The 23,670-nt window shown below is 45.2% G+C and overlaps 4 protein-coding genes across 4 annotated transcripts; 2 read left to right on the forward strand and 2 right to left on the reverse strand.

The window, feature by feature from the left end:
• Nucleotides 1-15,249: 15,249 nt before the first annotated feature.
• LOC131272178 (adrenodoxin-like protein 2, mitochondrial) lies at nt 15,250-17,253 on the reverse strand. Its single transcript, XM_058273832.1, has 2 exons — nt 16,732-17,253; nt 15,250-16,139 (listed from the first exon to the last, which is right to left on the reverse strand). Exons 1-2 carry the CDS (start codon nt 16,935-16,937, stop codon nt 15,803-15,805), a joined length of 543 nt encoding a protein of 180 aa, XP_058129815.1. The 5' UTR covers nt 16,938-17,253; the 3' UTR covers nt 15,250-15,802.
• Nucleotides 17,254-17,319: 66 nt separating this feature from the next.
• LOC131272848 (nibrin) lies at nt 17,320-20,030 on the forward strand. The gene is made up of 3 exons (XM_058274717.1): nt 17,320-17,443; nt 17,520-19,714; nt 19,788-20,030. The coding sequence occupies exons 1-3, from the start codon at nt 17,416-17,418 to the stop codon at nt 19,863-19,865; spliced, it is 2,301 nt and encodes a 766-aa protein (XP_058130700.1). The 5' UTR covers nt 17,320-17,415; the 3' UTR covers nt 19,866-20,030.
• Nucleotides 20,031-20,554: 524 nt separating this feature from the next.
• On the reverse strand, nt 20,555-21,998 carry LOC131272849 (uncharacterized). The gene is made up of 2 exons (XM_058274718.1): nt 21,837-21,998; nt 20,555-21,774 (listed from the first exon to the last, which is right to left on the reverse strand). The coding sequence occupies exons 1-2, from the start codon at nt 21,913-21,915 to the stop codon at nt 20,585-20,587; spliced, it is 1,269 nt and encodes a 422-aa protein (XP_058130701.1). The 5' UTR covers nt 21,916-21,998; the 3' UTR covers nt 20,555-20,584.
• A 199-nt stretch (nt 21,999-22,197) lies between these two features.
• Nucleotides 22,198-23,669, forward strand: LOC131260468 (26S proteasome regulatory subunit 4). Its single transcript, XM_058262196.1, has one exon. It carries the CDS (start codon nt 22,295-22,297, stop codon nt 23,609-23,611), a length of 1,317 nt encoding a protein of 438 aa, XP_058118179.1. The 5' UTR covers nt 22,198-22,294; the 3' UTR covers nt 23,612-23,669.
• The last annotated feature ends 1 nt before the right edge of the window (nt 23,670 follows it).

The raw sequence follows: 23,670 nt of genomic DNA on the forward strand, positions 1-23,670 counted from the left end.
TGAATGTTTCTGAGGAGAAAACCCCGTTACTCGCCACGACCGTACAAGGAAAGGGTGATTGAAACAGTGATAAATTTTGTCTAACCTATCAGCTGCGGTGTTAGAGATTTGCTGGTTTACAACCCACGGCCATACTTACCATGGCGGAGGAAAATCATTTGAAGACTGGCGCGTAGGGAGAATACTTTCCCCCAAACGGGTGGAAACCGACGAGGGCCCTCACCAACATCACCTTCACGCCACCGAATGCGACAAATAATGGACGTTATGCACTTTCACGGAAAAAGAAACGAAAACATCCAAACAGGTTCAATTAAAAGGCACATAAATTTGAAGCATGTAAGCAATATCATTTTGTTTTTATTTGGAATTGATCACTTCAAATCTTACAACCATGTTTTTACAATCGCTAGTGCAAGTTTAGTATGTTTTTCCTTCTTTTCACAACCTCAAAAATCTCTCTTCCTCAACACGCTCCGCCACAATAGAATTAAATCATTTCCGTGCAGACAATTGTTGTGAGTCAATCACAGCTTTCACACCTTTTTCGAGCACGCCGAATGACGCCATCTGTTTTTACATCCTGGCACCTCCCCGTTCAGTCCCGTTCGGTGTCGTCTGTGTGGGCAAAATTGTGGGGTAATTTGAAATCTATGAATATATTTTGAACATTGTAACCTATAAAAATATCATTTTACGAGTGAAGGAGAAACTGGGAAGTTTTTCGTCATCGAAGTCGAACCGTCAGTATTCCCTCGATCCGCCGTGAATCATTGTCCCGTTTGCGTCCGGCAACAACCTTGGCGCGACCGCGGCGACAAGTGACAACAGTTATAAAATCATTTCTCTTTTTCTACTAAAGGTTTGTTGTGTGTTTGTTGAGCGTCGCGCTGCTCCAATCGGTAGAAATCTCGTTTTATCGCCTCCGGCGGGCAGTTTTCGGCCGGAGGCACATTTCCAAATTTCCTTTCATTGCATGGAAATGGAAGCATTTGCCTTCATGCCACGGTGTGCAGTTCGTAAAATTGAGTTTGAAGTTTTCTCGCATCCCAAAAGCCGCCGGAGAGTGAAAGAAAGTGAAATTAATTTCATCCTACGGTGCGCGTTATCGTGACGCCTCGTCGAAGCCGAACATATCGAAGGAAAGGAAAACCTCGCCGGTCTCTGCGGTGTCTGTTTTTCCAATCCAAAAATCGGAGGCTCACTGTCTTCGTCTGCCACTACGTGAATCGTTTCCGTTTTGTAAGAAGTGATTTTTCCTCAAAACCGTTACGACTAGGTATAGGTTTTTTTTTTTCTTGTTTCTTTTGTGGAATGCTTCTCCAACTAAAGGGACGAGGAGAAAAATGTGTACGCTCGCTATAAATGGCCCTGTACACACACCGACGCTCCGGAAATTGATCGAAATTCAATTATCAACTGCCACTTTCGCCCGAAAACCAAACCGCGGGGGGGATCAAAAATCGTTCAACTGTATCTTATTTTTTCTCGAACGCAACACGAGATCCAGAAACCAACACTGGAAGCAACCGGAAGTGAATGTTTCTTTTTCCGTCTAACAAACCATCACACCGGCGTTATGCAAATTTGTGGTTTTCATTTGAATGTTTACGATCAATATCGAGGATGAATGGTTTGAATCACACCAACATCCGAATGGCACAGAAGCCAACAGGGTAAATAGTATGTTCCCCCCCGAGTTGGAGAGGGAAAAAATCGAAAGTGAATCGAGCTTTGCGCCGGTATCGGTTACAGTCCCGAAGCGTTTCGCCAAAGGTACACGACACCCAGTCGTCGGTTCCATCGCAACCACGGAAAATCAGCGCAATAAAAGTCTTCGTAAAGATGCGTGAGGAATGATTACTTCTTCTCACTTCCTTTTTTTTCTCCCACCGACGCTTCCGTCAAACCATTTCCCCAGGAACACTAGTGAGCGGGAAAGAAAAACAAAAAACCAAGGCAAACATTTACGGCGCGCGATGAAACTGTCGCTGCCGACGATAAGCGCCTCAAACAGGAACGGGCTTTTGCAGCACAAAACCGTACGATCATAAATCAAAGATAGATCGTAAAAAATGAACGGTCATTACTCAGCGTCAGGAAAAGCGGCACTATCAGGGCCGGCAGCACATTTTCCAGTCGCACGAACCTGACCCGGTTCGGGCGTCCAAACACTGCACAACACTTTAAAACGTGAATACGAGCACTTAAACGATAGGCAAAATAATGCCGGTGAGCAAAGGCGATGCCTTTCAGCGGAGCAGCGTTTCCGATGCTGAATGGGCTCAATGGGGAGAGAGGGACGCCCGGCCAGCCACCCGTCATTAAGTGATAATGATAACACACCAGTTTACTACTGGTCAGGCGGCTGAGCTTAGCCTCCGGTCGGAGGATGTTGTTGGCCGGGTGTTGACAGGCTGGTTGCCCGATGTTGGCGTACATTTTTCGAGGAATTCGCAATAAAACACTGTACTTCCACGCTGTCCGGAGGCATTTATGAAGAACTAAACCGGTGGAAAATGATCCCTCATAACTGGTTCGGTCTGTCGTGAGCTAGTTTTTGTTTGTGGTTTTTTAGCCATGGAGAGCACATATCTTTTTGATATGAAGACATGAGAAAGAATTAAAGAAAAAAGGTTAAACTGTAAATCCGGGATTGAAAACATAAAAACATATTTAACAAATCTCTGAACATTTTATCTAGCGTGACTTATTTTTTAATTGAATATTTTTTTTTCCACACACAACAGCAATCGCTGATTCGCATTTCCACACCGCAATGCATCTTTTTCTTCAGCTGCGTGCTTTTGTAGCACATATTTTATGCTCGCGTGCCTGCTGGCATACCTGCGTGCAATGAAACGTCCCCACAACATACGGTGACGGTTTTGCCGAACAGGTTGAAAGTGATAGTGACTCCGGCGGGGTACGTGCACCCCCTGTCAACCAACAAAACTCAACCATTCCAAGTCCCAACGCTCGAGAAAGTGAAGCATCGCTGATAAACAACGGCACTCGCCGTCGCAAATTCGTCTTATCGGAGGCTGCGCGGGCTGCACAAAGTACGAACGGGCCGGGGTCGTCCCGGGGGTGGCCCATAGTCGCAACGGCACCGACACGCACGATGACGGCGTGCGCCGCTTCCCGCTCGCACTCTAATTAACGCACTCTCGAACGACTTCACCCAAAAACCAGGCGACGAACCCCACGGGGTGAACGAAGCAAGGTGTTGGCGATGTGGGCTTTTTTCTCTCGATTTTCCTCCGTTTCCATCGCTGATTGTCGCGAACCGAGCTACAAATATACACACACAGACGCACGAACGCACGTGTTGCCCGGCGGGTTGATAAGGCGTCTCGATTGAGTCAGACGAATTAATACGCAACGCGAGCGAAAACTGACGTCGCCCCGGCTGGAAAGCCACCACCGAAACGGCACGTACCCCACACACCAGCCACCGGCGTGACGATGCTGTATTTCTAATTACCCAAAATAGAGATCGCACTTTCCCCGAAATAAGCCCAAAATGAACGCACGCGAAGGAGAGAACGCAGAAAGGAAACCCCGCCAATCGCCGGGCGAGGTAAAATTACATCTAAAGGCAAAATCGATCGTTGGCTAACAGCGAGAGGGGGTGGAGGGGTGATAGGCCTGCGGTGGTCGCTCTCTAACGAGATTGCGCTCGTTTGCGCGCTAGTGATACGACTTATCGTCACCGGAGGGCGCCGGTTTTCGTGTTTCCAAACAGAGATTGATCTCGTTAACGCGCCGCGGGGTTAGCTGCCGAAGTGGTTGGTGGCAAAGATGGACGGTTGGGTGCGATCAAAATTCACCCACTGCCGAACGAAAGTGAAACCGAGCTGCAGCTACTGGATCGGTCCACGGAGTTGATGGTTGTATGTTGGACGGTTGCCTAATTTTAAACGGTTAAGAGAAGGTTTCTTTTTGAGGAATGAACACTTGAACCACGTAGCTGTTGCAAATGTTAACATATTTAAAATGTATGCTTCCACGACAAATGGTGTGTGAAGGATTGTGTTGTTATTTATTTATTCATCAGATAATTTATTCGACGATGTTAATGTTACAATAACGTCTAATGCTTTATTTTTGTCGTGTTTTAAAAACGAAACATTCTTTAATTTTATAAACATGCATCTGACTTAAAACTATAAAACGTACGAATTTTTAAAAAGCATATACATGTATCTGTTGTAAAGAGATGTCTTTTCATGTTGACAAGCTGTGTTGAATCTTTTTTTCCCTGTTTAAGTCTACCCTAAATCATCCGATTATGGAAATGAAGCCACCATCTAATCTACCGGAACGATAATACGCTAACGAGTGTTTAAAATTCACCGGTTTATCTTTTGAGATAGATTCACAAACATCAGCTTATCGCCAGATAAAAATAAAAAGAGAATGTAAAACTCCCAGCTTCCAAAAGAAGTAAAAATTAAATCTGCCACTAAAACCTTGGCTTCAATTAATTCATCTACAACATGGCAGTTTCCGCCAAAGACTCACTTTCATTTCGTTTGCCCGTCTGTAAATCCCACGGAACTATTCCTCAAACATTGCCCCTCCCCGAAGGCCGCGATCGTCGAGCGGGCCCGCGAACGCATTTGATCGCCTTTCATTATGCGGCCCTCGGAAGGGTTCGGCAGCCAACGATAATGATCTTACGGGCATATGGAGGCTCGTGTCGTGTCACAATTTCTGATACATTGCTACCCCTGTTCCCTGGAGGCGTAGTTTGGGGAAGTTTTCCCCGTCGCATCTCCCGGAAGGGGGCCACGATAGGTGAAAATCGTTGCCTTATTTTTCCAGCATTCATTCAAAGTTGCACAGAAAACGAAATCAAACACGTGGTTAGCGGGAACGAAATCGAAAGCGGAGGAATTCCACCGGTTCCTTGCGGCAAAGGTCGGCCTTCGTGTCAGTGTCGCAAAGCGATTTTTTCGAACAGATTTCGACACGTCTGTTTACGTTTTACTTTTCGACAGTTTACGATAGCAGGCGGACAAAATCGATCCGAAAGTTAACGGGATACCGGGAGGAATGCACATTCGGTGCACTTGGTTTCTCCAGGAACCTCACTTCCATTCGGCATTCCGCTACCAGACACTGTTAGATATCCATCTTCAACCAAGGGCTGGCCGATTGACCACCGGACTACACGGTTGGCCCGCCTCGATGGTATGATGATTTATGGCGTACCGCTTGCGATTACTGCACGGAGAACGAGATGAATAAAAAAAGCTTCATATCTTACCACCGACAACATTGGCGCAAACATTTCGGCCAGCCGACGTGTAATCACGTCTCGCGGATCGGTTTCCAGGTCATAGGAGTGGCCTCCGCCCCGCCCAGCCGCATCGACAAAAACCACGCACAAAAACCGAAAGATTGATGAAAAGGCTTACTTCTGCCTTGCGGGCCGGGATTGCATCGTACGCAACGAACGATTTGGTTGTAATAAGATATACAGAGCGCACAGCGTTAGCTTCCTATGTTCGATCGGTAGAGACTGTTCATTGATCAACAAATCATTCAAAAGTTGAATACGTACGTAAGATGAGCACGATGGTTAAATTAAGCAGGCGTGGATCTTATTCATTGCGCATTGCGATGTAATGAGATCGAATGTTTATCGAGCAACAAGCAGCAGTTTGAGGTGATTGCACATGTTTAATCTTAAATAATAGAGGTCTTTCTTTGAAAATGAGATTCTTATGTAATACCATTTTTGCAATCTTACCACAACAAATATTTTCTTTTTAAGTTGAAAACACATTCTAAAGGAAAAAGTTCATGGATACATAAAGTTTATTTAATTTGCTTTCTTGCTTTGTATTCGAGAGTAACTGGGAAAACGTTTGCGCATGGTTAAAGTTGTGGTAGTAAGTTGGTACATTCTGCAAAAGCCGAGGCAGTTTCATATGAAACATTTAAACTCAATTTAAACACAGACAAAGCGAGGCGGTTTTCGGTGACTGGTTTTTAATTTGCCCCTGTTGGACAAATAACTGGAAAAAGCTTTTCACACTCCGGCAATTGCTTTTCGGGATTGATATTTTCAAAGATGCATTTCATAAATAACTCTCACCGAACTTAAGTAGAAAAAGTCATTTCCCCTTTCGGAAAAGGTGGAATCATATGAATGGAAATGTGAAATGGAAAGGCGCTACACACAGACGCGCGCGGCCGAGGGAGGTGCAGTGCCGGTGCAAGTAATATACACGAAATGTGCATCTCATCTCTCGTCCGCCGGGAATCTTATTATGTTCGTGGATTGAGGGGTTGAAAAGGCAAAATGTTCGTCTGGCTTGACTTTTTCCTTTGCGGACGAACATAGTTAAACCGTTAAGTTTCTATCAAAATAACTGTTCAAATTAAATTCATATTATCCAAACCAGTCGAAATTTATCTTTTATGTTTGTTTCTAATGTTTTGTGTGATTTGTTAAAACGTTTTCGTTACGTAGCAGAATTTTTCATTTCACGAAAGATCTTTACTCAATTTTTCATGTTTTCCTCGTTTCTTTATTAAACCATGAAACCATGAATTTTCCCTTTTTCTTGAATGTTTTTAAATGTTTTCCCGTATTTATACCAATCACCTCTTCTTGATGCACTTTCGCTACTTTCGTATGCACCGCTAACAGTGTCAATCGAATGGAATTGGCGAAAATGGGTCCACGAAGTCCCGCACTTTGCAAACGCAATTCTCTACCGGGGCGTAACCGTTCGTGCGTGCGTGCGTGCATAAGATAATGTACAGTTTTAAGCTTCTCATCGATAGGCTGTGTTCCAACAATGGGGAGAAAGGGTTTAACATTCTACCAATGTCCACTGCAAGAACGAGCACAAGGCTCAGGTGCGTATCCGTGTTTGGCGCGCATAATGTGTCGATACTCCTCGTGAGTGAATTGGTTCGTTTGTCGATAGGAGGATGAACATCTCGCGCAGCAGCATAATCACTTCATTTGCATCGGAATGAAATGCATCCCGTCAGCTGAACCAATGCGAACGCAAGCCCCGTCCGCAAGAAGTCGGAAGCAAAGCAACCAAACCGAAGCGCCCCGGTGGTGGAAACCGGGGAAAGGATAGTGTAACAAACCATCTCACACATGCCTGCCTAAGGGGGGTACTGTGTTAATCAAACAATCGATTAGCTCGCGCATTAGTGGCTCGCGCGGCTCTTGCGGGGCACCAATTACCAACCGAGCCATGGCGACGTGACATGAAAGTTTGCTTGAGAGAGATCATTCCGTGCAGTTACATGCTGCGCCTCGCGATGTATGCCCGCGTGTGTGGCTGTAGGTTGTGTAAACAGTAACAGCATTGGCATGCAAGCAGGATGCCCAGAGCAGGTCGCTTGGGCAGAGCTGGGCGTTGGCTACCCGGTACGGTTTATGCTGCGTCCGCTATCCTGGCTATGTTGGCCTGGTACCGATCAAGGTCAGTATGCAGAGGCTTTCTTTCGAAGCGCCGGGCCGACGCATGTCACCGTTCATGGGGGTGGAATGGAATTGACGTGACATGGTCTTTACACAACCGATATTTGCAGAAGCGGAGTATAAAGTTAACGAGCCATGTTAGTTAAAGTGTTTAAGCAACAGACAATAGAAAGATAAGAAAACCAATTGCCTCAAACTAAATGTTTAGTTTCTTGAAACGGATATAAAAAAATTAAATTAATAGCAGAAATGTTGCTTCTCACAGTCCGAACTCTCAAATTGTTTGATCTATTGGTTGAAATTGAACATTGGCTCCAAAAACCCACAGACTACGGTTAACTAATCTTATGTAAACTCATTTCCATCCAGTGAATGTATCTTAGGAGAAAAAAACAGCCAACCCACAATTTTCCTGACTAGCTTTAACAACAACACAACGAGCGATGTTATCTTATCAGCACAATCAAACCAAACAAAAGCACCGGAAAATTAGCAACAAATTGACCGTTCGCCGATCACGCTGCTCTCTGTTTTGAGCCGGTTACCAAACGTCGATTCGAATAAATCTCATCCTCGGGCTGGCACCGAAGGAAAACCTCATACCAATCGGGCACACAAGCGAAGGCTGGTTTTACAATGAAACCCAATTTGCTCGGGCACGAATCGTTACACCATGTTGGACCGATGGCAGTGTTATCGGCCAGCTACCGACTTTTTATTCCGGCCGACGCGTAAGATTAAAGGTACGGTTTTTGCCTTCCTGGTGATCGCACGATGCAGGATTTTGTAACACGGGACGGATAGGACGCCGATCAACTGAATTACGGTCAAACGAGGAAACGCTGCGAATGCTTCCACCTGGAAGTACCTTCTCAATGCGCAATGCCGTACAATGGCTTTTGTGCGACGCACGAAGGAAATCTGTAGCCAAGCATATTTTCTTTTGGGTCCTATTGTCAACATAGAAAAATGGTTACGAATGCACCAAAATGTCATGTCTTTTTCTGACTGTAATAAATATTGCATAAGGAATGTTTTACTGATTTTGAATGTGTTTTCTTAACTTCTTAACTTAAAATACTCGTATATAATAATAATCTCAAATGGTAGTAAAATTAAAAACAAAATACAACTTAATCTATTTGCTACACTACTTTAGAACTGCAGCGTTTAACATGCTGTAGCATACGCTATGCACAATCTTAACTAGACACACTTTTATTGGTCGAAGCCAATCTATTCATATTTGATTCAACCGAAATTATAAAGATGCAGCATAAGCAAATTCCGAACAACGCATCGAAACAGCGCAACTCGTAAACAAGTTGCGACTCGATGGTGCGCGAGCATTGCACCCTAGTAATATGACCCATGGCAAGCCGGCGTCGGGCATTCGAGCCAAGTAAGCATAACCCACAGCTGGCCGGATGTTATGAAACAAACAGGGAACGATGCGCGCAAAAACCTTTGCGCGATCGAAGTCAACAACCTAACTATTCTTGACAAACATCAATATATCCAATCAGCATTTATAGAACCAACAAACAACTTTTGTAAACGAGGTCAGCCTCATTACCAACACTTATTCAACCACCTGTAAACTAGCCCTAAGAAACCGTATAAATAAATCGATACCGAATAGACCAAGGGACAATTCGGTGGACACTGATCGGACGTGGTCGTAATGCCCGTCGCGCATCCAGTAATTAAAAATCTCTGAGTTTTCATCTAAGTCCAAGTTGTACACGATGACAAACCCTTCGCTTCGATAAGTCCGCGACCGCGAGTGGTTTCACGCAGTATGCGTTGATACAAGGTGACCACGAATTATGGATACCGAATATCCACCACAATGCATCTTGAACGGCACAACGTATCCCCATGCTTCCATTCCACTAGTGCTTAGGCATTGTTTTCCCAGTTCCATGTCTTTTCTGGCTTCATTTTAAGCTACGCCTGAACCACTCGCTCGGTGAAAGTAAATAGTTGTCTCGCGCTTGTAAGATCTAAATCGAACCCCGAGCCATTTAGCTCGAGCATTGTTTGCTGTCACATTCCTGCATGGGGCAGTGGACGAATTATTAATGGTTCCCTAGGCCCACGTGTGTGGGATGTGGTTGCTTGCCGGCAATTGTCTAAAAGAGTTGACGGAAGCGCTGCATTGCATGTGTATTATGTTTCTATGAGCATAACTTCCGTGGTGCCGATCTCGTAAACGTAACCGTTAAAAGGAATGGATTTACAAAATTTCAAATTATACGCAAATGATAGTTATCGCAAGACCTAATAAATCTTAGTTCGTAGTAGGGAACACATTATCTAATTAAATGTTATAGGTAATATGGGGACTAAAATGCATGGCATTTCACTTCGACCAATTTGGTGAGAATTACCTTATTGATTAACTTTTTCCATCCTTCATGCTTTTACTTCCTCATTGAAGTTGCATAATTAGCGCACGACTCGCGCAATACAACGCTTTGGATGAGAAATTAAACAAAATCGATGATTAAATAGATTGTTTTTCTCTCTCACGTATTCGATTTCACCATCACTGACCTAACACGTGCCCTGTGTAAAGGGACGGGCCGAAGATGATCGGCGCTGCTTTTTGGGCTGCTTTTGAAACAGGTCCGAAACAGAGACGTAACACACTTCCGGCAATGGTCATGGTAGGAAAAATTGAACACAGTCTGACCCGAAGCAGGAGGCAAAACATGTCGCGAGGTCATTGTGACACATTCCCACGCACGTGAAGCCATCGATGAATAAGCACAGCGTGCAAAAGGAGAAATGCGATCCTCACGGAAGTTGTCCCGATAGAACCGCGACTCTTGCTTTCGATGGCCATTATTTTGATTTTTTTTATCCACCCCTCCAAAATGCTGATGTCATGGCGGATGATGATGATGATGTACGCGGAGGCGCGGATGAAGTCAGTCAAGTGTGGCAGTGGTATGCGTCTGGAGGGAATACGGAACACGGCTTTCCGGCTTTCGACACTTTACAGCAGCGCATGCTAAATTCGTCCCCATATTCAAATAAGGCGATGAGAACGGGTAATTGTAGAAGAAATTATCGATCCCGACTTGCGCAGCGCCTCGCGCTACATACAACCACAGACCCACACCCGAAAACGGTTGGATCACCCTTCTTCGCGGGTTAACTTTTGGTTTCACCACGCGCCGCTTTGTCCGGCATTGCGCGGTGATAATGTGTTTTTCTCGATGTTTTCGCTGAGTGAAATCGGCCAACGCTGATGGTGGTTAAATTCGGTCACCAAACAAACAAGATTCCACCGACACATTGTGATCTCTTTCAGCCTACATACATCGGCGCTATATCCTGACGCACATGTCGCACGGAAGTGGCACGCTCTGTGACATACGATGGATCGTCTCATACCGATCGAAAACCGTTAATGAAATTTTCAAACGGTAAACGAAAAATGGACTTTGATCTAAGTAATTAAAATTTTGAAGGCTGAAAAACACATCAGCATAAATTCAGAAAACACGGTCTTACATGTGTATATTTTTTAAATTTATCAATCCAATTGAACCAAATGTGACGTAGTATCGATTTAAATCAGAGAAAACCTAAAAAAGCACTGTGACCATTTAAGCCGTTTTCTTGGCATGGCAAGACAGGGGTTAAAATCAATGTCATTCATAACCACTCAAAATAATCGATTGGTTTGGAAGCTTAATGAAAACAAACGATACCTGGCCGCATTTGCATATGCAAATTTATAGAAAGTGTATGAACTGTAACAATCCGACTCGATGAAAAAACGGACAATATTTGACTCGGTGTATATCAATTTATATCCAGCAAAGAGAATACGATCAAGCATGTACTCGGTTCACTGGACTGAACAACAAAACACCGAACCGAAGCGGCTTCAATCAGCTCCGACATTGAGCGGGAAAAGTGAAAGAATTCAAATTAAATTAAATTACCCGCTAACCGCCCGCACCGCATTCGCCACTCAATACCAATCCGACCACCCCGGCACACCCTTTAGGACCCTTTTACCACCCGGACAATCATGGTACAAGCAACAACAAAAAATCACATATTTCTCGGCTTTTCTTGAAGCGTTCCATAACCGGCACCGCGTACCGGTGGCATGATGCTGACGCGGTACAATTTTACCTTGTTATCATTGGTCATAAAATTAAATAGCTCTGTTTTCACCATTGACCTCACCGCCCGTACCACCAACTCATCCCGTGTCTCGTCCCTTGGCGAACGTGGCGAATTTTTCGTGAGTGGAGAAATTTCCACCGATTGCACCCGTTGCAGGACGTCATCGCTCTCGGTCACGGGCAAATTAAACGAGCATCATTACCTGGCCGGTATTGTTTTCATGTTGAAAATTCCCTGTCCAATTACCATCCCCCCGGATGCGTCCACGTGTGACTTTTGTGATCTACGGACGGCCGGAACCCACTCGCCATGAATGTGTCCCCTCAGTGGTTCCCAAAAAAAAAACGACAGTTCTGTTAATAATAATAATAATAAAATTAAAACCCAAAACAAAACCGAGCAGTGATAATTGTAGATGGCCGCAAGTTAGCAAGCGGAAGCAGGCGTTCAACAGACCCGTATGACCTTTCTCTCGACGCGTATGTCACGCCGACCCTTCCACGACCCTGTAGACCGAATTTTGCTCCAGGGATTTTAGTGTAAGGTAAGTTTTTACGGTGGGAAAACCCAACTGTCTCAATTGCTCTCCAATATGAGACAAGTTAGAGCTTTATCAGATACTAATTACCTGAAGCCTCGAGTTGATGGTCAAATAACTCCGCTCGGTACTCAAGGTTCCACAAGATTTACCAAGTGCCTGAGACGTGAGGTGTGACCAACATAGGTTTTCCAGTTTACCACTTTATTTTATTACTTTTAATGCGACCCCCAAGCAAACAACAATGTTGCTTTTACTATGATTCCAACGCGTGGCCAACAGACCAGATACTTTGCACTGACCCAAGAAATAGTAAAACAAGGAGAGGGAAACACTTTTCCCTCCCCCAGTTTCGAGGGGAATCCTTCCCCGCAGCGAAACTGGACGAAATTCGTGAGCATAAAGAAGAAGTTCCGACTGGCCTTGACCACCAGCCGGTCCAGAAAGCTGCTGGTGGCCGGCAAAGAAAGTTGTCACTTCTCGCTCGCATGAGCACGACAGCGTCGGAGAGGCCCACTTTCGGTTGTATTAATGTCTTGCGCCTAGTTGAAACTCGGCAATTGATTGTGAAATGGAGAAAAACAATGTAAAGCGGTAAAAGCGATGCATTGCGTAAACCATGTCCCTCAATGTCCGGCAGTTACTTACCAAAAGTGTGAAGAGTAATTCTCGGCGAAATGTTTCAGGTTTTCTTGTGAGCTGTGTAAACTTCAGATAGGAGTTTGCAGAATTACCAAATTGGATCTATTATTTCCTGCGCGTGTAATTAAATGTGAAGCAAGCAAGAGTCATGCTTTATACACAACCAAGCAGATTAACATGCGTGCTAAACACATTTCTATTTCCCTCATTTCAGCATCTCTCTGGAACCACAGGACAACTAACCAACTTCGTGGCCAAGCCCGTGTTCTCCGTTCCCGGCTAGGGGCGGTATCTGGTTGTGGATGATTAGTGCAGATCGGGTGCGATTTTGTCATCCAGCCATGTTTCCGTGCTCCGCCAGCCTGCCGCTCGTAATTTTCGTTCACGGCAAAAGAGAGAAATGATAGAAACCATCCCCGGGCCATCTTGTAAACCCCTCCGCCCAGAGTGGGTCAATTTCCTGCTGCTTTCCCAGCCGGCCAAACTATCTGCATCCTTTCGTACAAGCTGCTCCATCCCCGGTGCCTCACAGAATGGTTCCGTTAGCGGTTGCTTTTGCTTTCATTCCCCTACGGATCACCGGAACCCAGCGAGCGCTTCGAACATATGGGCAACGCACCATTTTTAACACCCCGTTCGCCACCGACTTCACCGGTCTTGTTAGCGGGGTTAGTGTTTTAGTTTTCTTTCCGCTGGACTCTCTAAAAAAATTCGAGCACGACGATACGGATTAGGCCACGGACGGAACTGGGCCAGGGTTGGGCCTTCTGTGCCCACACTCGACGAAAGTTGAACTGCTTCTCCCCCTCTTGCGCCCCGTGTTTGGTCATTTGGCCCGAGGACATGGAGACTAAGCGCTACACACATCCGCGGCTTAAATATGTACGTCCGCTTCCCCAAACGGTGCCGTTCGTAGATCATATCGCGCGAGACACTAACCCATTGCATGTCTGGTTATGTTTCGTGTTTCCTGCTAGTTGCAGCTTAAATTAAAGCTCACGGGCCACCAGGACTATATGGAAATTATTACTGTGGGCGAAAGTGAAAGGCCGCTGGTACCCGCGGGCCCGGTTAGGATTTTTTCCACCGAATAAAGACAGCGCTTGGGCAGGTAGGAAAACTTTCCTGCTATAGTATAGCATGTACGAAGCACAGCTGGAGAAACATGTGTGCCTTAAACAATATCGTGGTCGCTGCCAGTTCATCGACAATTATTTGCTACAGTTACATTTAAATCGACCGTTGATTGCATTCGTTTATAGGACTAACGAAATTGAATAAAATATTCACTATTTTGCCCACTTCCAGAGTGCGCTCAAACACTGGCGGAAAATCATAGCAATGCAGGGAGAAAGTGTGACAATCCAATGAAAACTAAACGAATTATAAACGCCCATTAGCCATTGCGTAGCACCATCATGGAAAATGAAAAAGATGAAGCATAGATAAGCCTAATCAGCGTCTCTTTTCATCCACTCACCTCTGACCGATACCACGGGATCGCTTACTCCACTTACTGCGAGACGACTCCCATGGACGGGAGTTCAGGGTACCGACCCGGGGAAAGCTCGGTTTCCAAACAGTCACCCCCGGAATGGCGAATTCGTAGACGCGCGGTGGGTGGTGCGAGCCAGACAGATTCGTCACGATCATCCACGATCCGCAGCATGTAGCGGAAAGGGATGGGAACAGGGGGTGTCCCGTGCGAGGCGTAACTTTTTGCTGCCCCATCCAATTGGCATACAATGGTGGGCCTGATCTCAGACCTTCCTTCCAGCATTCCAGGCCCGCCACGGGTGACATGGTCTTGGCGCGAAATGGAAAGGCTCGTCCAGAAGGGAAGCAAATTATTCATCCGTAATCATATGCGAACACAGCGACGGGGAGTGTGATCATCACAGACCGGCAATCTGTTTCATTTTTTTAGTGTCAAGCCAATTTATAGATTAACTTCTCGTTCATGGGCAGTATTTGAGGTGGTAGGTTTGTTAGTTTTACTCTCAAGAGAGATGGAAATTGTTGATCTTGAAAATTAACAAGTGATAATGGGATGGGTAATAGAATAAACGATCCTTGATAAAAAGTAACACTTTCGGAACTAAAAGAAATGATGTATAAAACGATCAAACAATACATTACAAATAAATTCTGTCCAAAAAAATTTAAAAAAACATTCTGTTTGACTAAGCGGTGTTTGTACGTAATACCCAAAATATCCCGCTTATTTTGAAGAACCTATGGCTTTTTCATGGAACTACTTTACATTTCAGTAACAAAACTCAACTAGTTGTTGCTCTTTGAAATGACTGGTCAACACAAAATGCATGTTGAAGAATACGATATTTGAGGTTTAATTCCACAAAACAAAAGGGAATAAACTTGCTACCCTATTTTAACATACTAGAAAATCATTAAACAACGTTTTAAAACAGTAAAAAGCAACTTTAGCATAGTCTTACCATTTGATAAATAGAACCATTTATTTGAACCGTTTGATTTTGCACTGTTTTTTTTAAATATAGCAAAAATTAATCAAAAACATCTTTCTAACGAACATATGCTACACATTTCTCCATGAATATTTTCTATACCTGGTTGTGCACATCTATGAGTGCATTTTACTATTGACAAACGATATACTTAAGTGTGTTCATTGTGTAACTTGCGATGAAGCTGCTTCACTAGGATCATTTCATATGCGATTCTGTTAGCATTGTCAATCTGATTCCAAGCACTGGAAATTGATAAAATATATGCGCTGGCGACGACGGGACCCTAATTGAATATGTATCATATCAATTCGTAGCGTCGCGATTACTCTCGTGTTCCGTTAACATTTAAATGTGATTTGTTCGGTTGATCCGTCGCACATGAGTTTATTTACACAGGAAAGAATACTTCCCAACGACGGACATAACAGTAATCTGAGGGCCATTCTAAGAATGCATTAGGGAAGGGAAAAACGGTGTCCTGAGTTGGTTCATCGATATCGAGCTACCAACGGTCCTCTAGCTTCTGGCATCGTTGATCGTGGCCGGCACGCGCACCTCCAGTCCCTGCAGGTCCTTCGACAGCGTGATTTGACAACCGAGCCGCGAGGTGTCGGTTAATTCGTACGCCAGATCCAACATGTCCAGCTCTTCGTCGCTCGGTTTCTCCGGCAGCCGATCGTAGTCCGGCTTGGAGAAGATCAGATGGCAAGTGGAGCAGGTGAGGGTACCTTCGCAGGCGCCGAACCCTTCGAAATCGATGTTGTTGTTCACCACCACGTCCAGCAGTGAGTCTCCTATCTTGCCCTTAACTTTAACCCTCTCCCCATTGGCTCGCACGAATGTCACCTCAACTCTGAAAGGAAAAAAATATACGGTTGAAATTATTATAACCATTTATGGATTCGGGTTCTGATAAACGAATGCAGTTTTGAATGAATCATCGATCAGACGTCAGGCTATAAAGACACGTTATCTATTGATATCTTTTTGCAGCTTATTTGCCTTGCCAAGGCATAAAAAAAAAGATAGCGAAGATAGCAATTTAGCCTCGTCATCCAACCACTTGAGTGAATAAATAATGATTCTTCACTCCTAATGTGAATGACCTTGGTAGTTTCTTCGCGTCCCAAGCAATTACGAGTGTAAATTGGCTAAACATGAAAATTGTAATCATGAACTTGAGTTAGATTGAACTTCTAACACCGATACTAGAACCTTACAACAGGTCTAGGTCGAGCAGGGTGTTTACTAGCTTAGGGAAGTGCTGATTATTAAACTGTGTTGAACATTCCCTAGTGAAAACTTTCACTTTTACGCGATGTACATTGCACACACAGGCGGTATCGTTGGCCATCAAATAAGTTGGCAAGCGACCAGCGGAAGTATAGCACTAAAACAAATTATTTAAAGCATTCATATAATCTATTCCATGCTGGTACACTTACTCTTCACTTTGCAGTTTGGGCTGGGATGTAGACAACGATCTCGCAGGGCTGACGGTGCCATTTGTCGTATGTGCTGCCCTTCTGGTGCTGGTGAAGGCGGAAGTGATCGGTGCAAATTTCACGTAAGCATTGGGCGCCTGAAGGGTCGAAAGCTCCCTTCGGACGAGCTGCAGACAAATGCGTGATGTAACCGCTAGTCGGAACATGTTTGTCCTCCGTTGGAATCTACTGTGATTGCACAGAGGGAAGCAGCAGGTTGCGTCGGTTGTTGGTGATCGTCTTCTGATATCACGCGCTCGCGGATGACAGCGACGGGAGATTTCACCAGATCCGGATGAGATGCAGCCACACTCGCGAACCAAACTTCTTCACAAATGTTTTTAGCTAATGCACCACACTTTGCTCCTACTGCTGATCTACACTGCCAATTGATGGCGAATCAATTTGGACAAATATGTTACGTCCAGCTGGTTAATAAATTGCCTTCCGCATTACCACACCAACAGTCTTTGACGTAAACACGGAAAGCAAACAACAATGAGTGCGAGGTCTCACCAGTGACAGCGAAACGTCAAATTTCGAGCGGTACAAAATTCGTAATCAAATTCACTTGAATTTTATTTGTGCGTAGATTTCGTTCTTATCCACTTGTGTTGTCAAGTTTTCAATGTTAAATTATTCAACATGTGGTACCTGACGAATAAAAAAACACGTAACTACAACTCCAACAGATACAGCCCCATTATACAACGTACCCTTCATTACATTTTACTTGGGTATATTTTCAGAACATGTTTACTATCTGGTTGCACAGCCTTTCGGACATACGGTGGGTCGAGTAAAAACGGATTTAGTGATCTCGGACGATGACTCTATTAGTCGTCAGCATGCAATGCTACTGCCGGACAAGGATGTAATCAAACTAACCGATACCGGCTCCCGTTACGGGACCTACGTGAACGGTAACATTGCAAAAATTGTGTGCATCAGCAAGGACCAGCCCACGCTGCTGAAAGTGGGAGACATGGTCCAGTTCGGTCGCTGCGCCTCCCTCTGGACAGTAGGAAGGGTTTCATTTCGTTGCCTCACTTCTACCCTTGCAATGAGCAACGCTTTCAAAGCTCTACTGCAAAAACTAGAAGCGGAAGTGCTTCCCACCTTCGCTGGCGGAGTAACACACCTGATTATGCCGACTATAAGCGTTACCACCAAATTGTTAACGTGTTTAGTCGCCCAAGTGCCCGTCGTCAGCCCGGCGTACTTTGAAGTGGTTAGCGCATGTGTTGCTCAGGGTAAAACCTTGCCGCCGGTGTCCGATTTTGTACCGACATGCTTGGAAAGCGACATCAAAAACGATCCCCAAATGTTTCAACCGAAATCGGCGCGTTCCGAACTCTTTAAGGACAGGGAATTTATTTTCTTAAGCACCACGCAAGGCAAACAATACGAAACCATCATTGAGCTGGCCGGAGGCATCTGTCGGTCGGCGCAGCGTGAGAAGATCGCCAAAACGCACTTCGTCAAGCCGAACGTAGTGACGATCAAGCTGAAGGAGGCCGGACCCTCGCAGTCGCAATCGCAATCGCTCGATTCGTTGGACAAACAGTTCACTGCTCGTGGCCTCCGCATGATACCCGAGGTGGAAATCGGGCTTGCCGTTCTGTACGCTTCGACGGAGAAGTACTGCAATCCATCGTATAAATTTGCATTCAACGTGGAGGTGTGCAACGAGCCGGAACCGCTCGGTACGGAAGATATTCTGGCAAAGAACAGCATGAACTCAGAGACAGTTGATGGGCGTAGAAATGTTAAGATCGAGCAGAACACCATTCCTGAAACGGAACCCAGCACCGACGGATCAGAAAGAGCCGCAACGTTCCCTAGTACGATGAGAAATGATGTTGAGTTCACATGCCCAAAGGCAATTGAGCCAATCGCCTCCTCTTCCATGCAAGAACCGTCAGGGCTAAGAAGATCAAAACGTTTCCCAGAAAAGGAAACGAGCGAAGGGCAGGGCGCCCACCCCGATAAGGATTCGTTCCAAGAACCGAAGCGTCCCCGACGTGGTACAGTCACTTCACCCAGTAAGAGTATTCCTAAGGCTAAGCCAACGGAAGTGCAGAAGAATGACACACCAGTTACAAGTGTTTCGGACACTGTTCCAGTGGAATCTGCTCCACAAATTGTCTCCTCTCAGCCGATTGCTCCTTCCGGATTTCAAGCGGTTAAGCGACAGCAGCCTGCAGCCGCGGATGCGGACCGTCCTACAAGCAGTACTCGAGCATCCACGCGTCGTCGTGCTAATATATTACTTGAAGCGGAAGATGATGATCTTTTTAACTTCGATGGAATAGCACCCCGTAAGAAACCGAGAACGACGGTGTCCACGGCGCCCGCTCCAGCGGTAAAAAATAATTCAAAATCGTCTGCTGGCGATGAGGATGATTTGTTTTCCATGGACGATAATCTTCCTTCCCAACGGCGACGTGGAACAAGCAGCCGAAACACCAATACCAGACCACTGCCAGACTCTGGAGTTGCCCCTGAGAGTAACAAAACTCCACCCACAGACACTATAGATACCACTGATGTGTCCCAAAAAAGCAACCAAACCAACAGCGCCAGCATCTCTGCTCGTTATCGGGAATTTATGAAACCAGTCGAAAATTCCAACATCGGCTGGTTGTCCTCGTCGATGTCCGGTTTTAAGTTGGACGGAAACGACGACGATCATGAGTCATCTACGCTCTCGTCGTCAGTAAAGATCAAGCTGGAACCACACGACTCGACCGATGGAATGAATGGAGTGATGGCTGCCGAAGACAAACGATGGATTGCAGGAATGTCGAACATTTTTCAGGTCCAGGAGAGAAGCATGAATCTTGTTGCCAATCTTCCACCAACGCACAACGACATGTTGGTTGGACAGGATCGATCGTTGTGCTTACCGAATGGTGTGCGTAATTTCAAAGCTTTCGTTAAGGTATGTAACCCGCAAGAACTCGTTCGCAAATGCCAATGAAATCTGACCCTTCGTAATCTGTTCTTTTTTACAGAAACAAAACTATAAAGGCCAGCAAACCAGCGTCCTGTTGAAACTCGTTTGCGCTTTGGATGAGAGCCAAGCAGCATAATGCGTGGAAAAGAATCGTTATGCGTTATTATAATCCATTTATTTATGTTACTTAACGATGCAAGCATCTATCATTTAATTTTTTTTTCATCAGGGCTCATTTATTAACTATGTTATCGAATTCTGTCATGTTAAATAAAACCAAAAGTGGTTTCCAAAAACCTCAATCAGTAAATTTAGATAATTTATTATGCTTGACTTCACAACCACCTCCAACTCTCCCATTTCCAAAAATAATTTACATGGTCGAGTTGTTGTTTCAATTTATGGTTGATTTAAAGTTCCCGTGGCTAGATTTTGAATGGGTAATTCAAAACAAATCTTGATTTACCGTCGATGGCTGACAATTGGTCCTTTTATTCAGGAAAATTTATAACAGAAATCCAACGTCGAATAAACTTAAAATGTTTTAGGGATATACTGGATAAAAAGAGCTACAAATATAGGAAAAACAAATAAAGATGCATTTTTGGGTTCTCTATTGAATAGAAAAAATTGAAAGCGATAACCTTTATCCATAATATTTAAGAGAGACCGCTGAATGAACTACATATATGTATTTAAAGAAAAAATAAATGAAACTGTTCCTTCGAGAAAACGAGACATTTACGTTTCGTAGTGCATTCTGCCTTAAAACAGCGTAAATAGTTTAACATCTAAGCTATTAACATGAAATTGACATTCAATATCATTTTGATCAGGACAAATTTATTATACATTTTACTCTTCCCCAACCATTTGTACAAATTCTTTTTTAAAGAAGCTCACAAAATCGCCCGATGATAGCCGATTCAAATCTTTCATCAGACGCGCGTAAAAGTCAGTAAATTCATCTTCGGAAACTCTCCAGGTTATCGGCTGTTTGAGCTTGTCGCTACGCTTAGCACGCTCTTCTTCGATAAATTGTTTCACATTGAACTTGGATTTAAGACCGTCTAGCATGCTCGCATCGAAGCGGCGAGGTTGCTTCGCAGGACGAACAGTTGTATCTACCGCCTCCCCGACGGAACCAGTTTTCAAAGTCGATTTTGCTGATCCCAGTTTTCTCTTCGCCGGAGTAACAACCGCAGCTATATCCTTTGTGGAGACCACCTCCTCAACGTCGGTTGGTAAGTCAGCCAATGACAAACGTTTCGGTATTTTAACTCTTCGCTCTGGTGTCTCCTGTTTTTTGGCCTTTTTATCCACATTTACCACGATGCTCTTTATTTTTTCGAGTGCCACACCTTCATCTCCGTCTTCCCTCGCGTTCATAAGAGTCATCAGCGTCGCTTCCTTACGCATGTCAATAGCGGGTAAATTAGCATTCGAGACTATTTCCTGTGCCCACTCGCTGCCGAGCCACTTTGCTAAGCTGGCTGGAAGGTTATAACCGTTCGGTAACCAGGGCTCGTCGGATTCGGGAAGAATGCGAAGGCCTGCGAGTAAGCCGGTGTAAAATTCATTCAGCTTTCGACATGCATCACGCGCCAATGACCACAGCTCGCCCATCGACGCGAGAAAGATTGAGTTTTGAGAGAGGAAGAAAGCCATATTGATCAATTTTAACTGATAGCTTGCAGCATCTTTAGTGAGGTAGACGACACGTATAAACAGTTTGATCAGTCCTTGTAGCCGTACGAGCAAGTATTCCAGATTTGAACGAACAGGAAGCTTTACTTCCTTCCCCATGTAGTTGTCTGCGGCAAGAAACTCGTGGAAGCTATGGACATCCCAAAAAATGTTCATACCCTTGATACGGAGTAGGGTTTTGTTTAGTCGTCGCATCACTTGAAATCCGTGCATGTTCCGAAACGGCAACTTCCACACATGGCAAAACCGAGAAACGTATGCAGCGGCTGTTTCGAACGTTTTCATCGACGAAAAATACTCCATCATGCCAACAGTCGTATTTGCTAAGTGGAGTACATCTGAAAAGCATCAAAAGATCAAACACGTTTCGAAGGTAAACGTGCGAATCAATAACACTTACCAGCTCGTATGTTTTTCAATGAAACTACTTTAGTCATAGGCGTAGGGGGAATAAGATTCAGTTCGTTCCACAACGCCATGTTAGGGAGCAAAATGTATTTATAACGAATAGACACAATCAACTACCGATGGAACATTCACAAAATCGATTTAGTACATTCAATAAATCTTTTGATCAAACATATGATGCTTGTATCAATACCACGCACGTGCACAATGTTTACAAATGTTTCTCCCGCAAGGATATTTCTACTAATGTCATAAATTACAGCTTTCGACGCGAACATAAATGACAATCACGCACGAACATCTCGGGCTCCCTTGTTCAAATGTCAACGAGTTCGGCAGCGAAAACGAATCAGCAAGTTTGTGCATTTTTGTCTTGTCATCGCGCAGTGTTGTTTTCGAGACCGTTGGAGAAAGGATTTTGCACAAGAAAAGGCTCTCCGTGAGTACAAAATGGGACAAAATCAGTCTGCTGGCAGCGGAGGCGATAAAAAGGATGATAAGGACAAAAAGAAAAAGTACGAGCCTCCGATTCCGACGAGGGTCGGTAAAAAGAAGCGCAAGGCAAAGGGACCCGATGCAGCGCTGAAGCTGCCCCAAGTCACCCCACACACCCGCTGCCGGTTGAAGCTATTGAAGCTGGAGCGCATCAAGGATTATCTGCTGATGGAGGAGGAGTTCATCCGCAACCAGGAAAGACTGAAGCCACAGGAAGAGAAGAACGAGGAGGAACGCTCGAAGGTGGACGACCTGCGCGGGTCGCCGATGTCGGTCGGAACGCTCGAGGAGATCATCGACGACAATCATGCGATTGTGTCCACCTCGGTGGGTAGCGAGCACTACGTCAGCATTCTGTCCTTTGTGGACAAGGATCAGCTGGAACCGGGCTGCTCGGTGCTGCTCAACCACAAGGTGCATGCGGTGGTCGGAGTGCTTGGTGACGACACGGATCCGATGGTGACGGTGATGAAGCTCGAGAAGGCACCGCAAGAAACGTACGCCGACATCGGAGGGCTTGACACACAGATTCAGGAGATCAAAGAGTCGGTAGAACTTCCGCTGACGCATCCGGAATACTATGAGGAAATGGGCATCAAACCTCCGAAGGGCGTCATTCTGTACGGAGCTCCGGGAACGGGTAAAACTCTTCTGGCCAAGGCTGTCGCGAACCAAACGTCCGCTACGTTCCTGCGAGTTGTGGGCTCGGAGCTGATCCAGAAATATCTCGGCGATGGACCGAAGCTCGTGCGCGAGCTGTTCCGTGTGGCCGAAGAACACGCTCCCTCGATTGTGTTCATCGATGAAATCGACGCCGTGGGCACTAAACGGTACGATTCCAACTCCGGTGGAGAGCGCGAAATTCAACGTACGATGTTGGAGCTGCTCAACCAGCTGGATGGGTTCGATTCGCGTGGGGATGTGAAGGTGATCATGGCTACAAACCGTATCGAAACTCTCGACCCCGCCTTGATCCGTCCTGGGCGTATCGATCGAAAGATCGAGTTTCCGCTCCCCGATGAGAAGACGAAACGGCGCATTTTCAACATCCACACTGCACGCATGACGCTGGCCGAGGACGTGAATCTTTCGGAGCTGATCATGGCCAAGGATGACTTGTCCGGAGCGGACATCAAGGCGATCTGTACGGAGGCAGGATTAATGGCACTGAGAGAGCGCCGTATGAAGGTCACCAACGAGGATTTTAAGAAGTCGAAGGAAAGCGTCCTGTACCGGAAGAAGGAAGGAACGCCAGAGGGACTCTATATGTAATTTTGATGTGCAGGTCTCATGCTTAAATAAAATGAATAATCGCGTTTTTTTCAACCGAC

This window comes from Anopheles coustani, chromosome 3 (assembly GCF_943734705.1).
Source record: "Anopheles coustani chromosome 3, idAnoCousDA_361_x.2, whole genome shotgun sequence".
NCBI classification, from domain to species: domain Eukaryota; kingdom Metazoa; phylum Arthropoda; class Insecta; order Diptera; family Culicidae; genus Anopheles; species Anopheles coustani.

Bases quoted from the DNA above. Each gene is read 5' to 3' on its own strand.
- LOC131272178 (XM_058273832.1), bottom strand. From the start codon at position 16,937: ATGTTCCGACTAGCGGTTACATCACGCATTTGTCTGCAGCTCGTCCGA. The intron at 16,140-16,731 runs GTAAGTGTACCA...TTTTCCTTTCAG, and splicing joins CCCAAACTGCAAAGTGAAGA to AGTTGAGGTGACATTCGTGC.
- LOC131272848 (XM_058274717.1), top strand. From the start codon at position 17,416: ATGTGGTACCTGACGAATAAAAAAACAC. The intron at 17,444-17,519 runs GTAACTACAACT...GTATATTTTCAG, and splicing joins CCTGACGAATAAAAAAACAC to AACATGTTTACTATCTGGTT. The intron at 19,715-19,787 runs GTATGTAACCCG...TCTTTTTTACAG, and splicing joins ATTTCAAAGCTTTCGTTAAG to AAACAAAACTATAAAGGCCA.
- LOC131272849 (XM_058274718.1), bottom strand. From the start codon at position 21,915: ATGGCGTTGTGGAACGAACTGAATCTTATTCCCCCTACGCCTATGACT. The intron at 21,775-21,836 runs GTAAGTGTTATT...GATGCTTTTCAG, and splicing joins ATTGAAAAACATACGAGCTG to ATGTACTCCACTTAGCAAAT.
- LOC131260468 (XM_058262196.1), top strand. From the start codon at position 22,295: ATGGGACAAAATCAGTCTGCTGGCAGCGGAGGCGATAAAAAGGATGAT.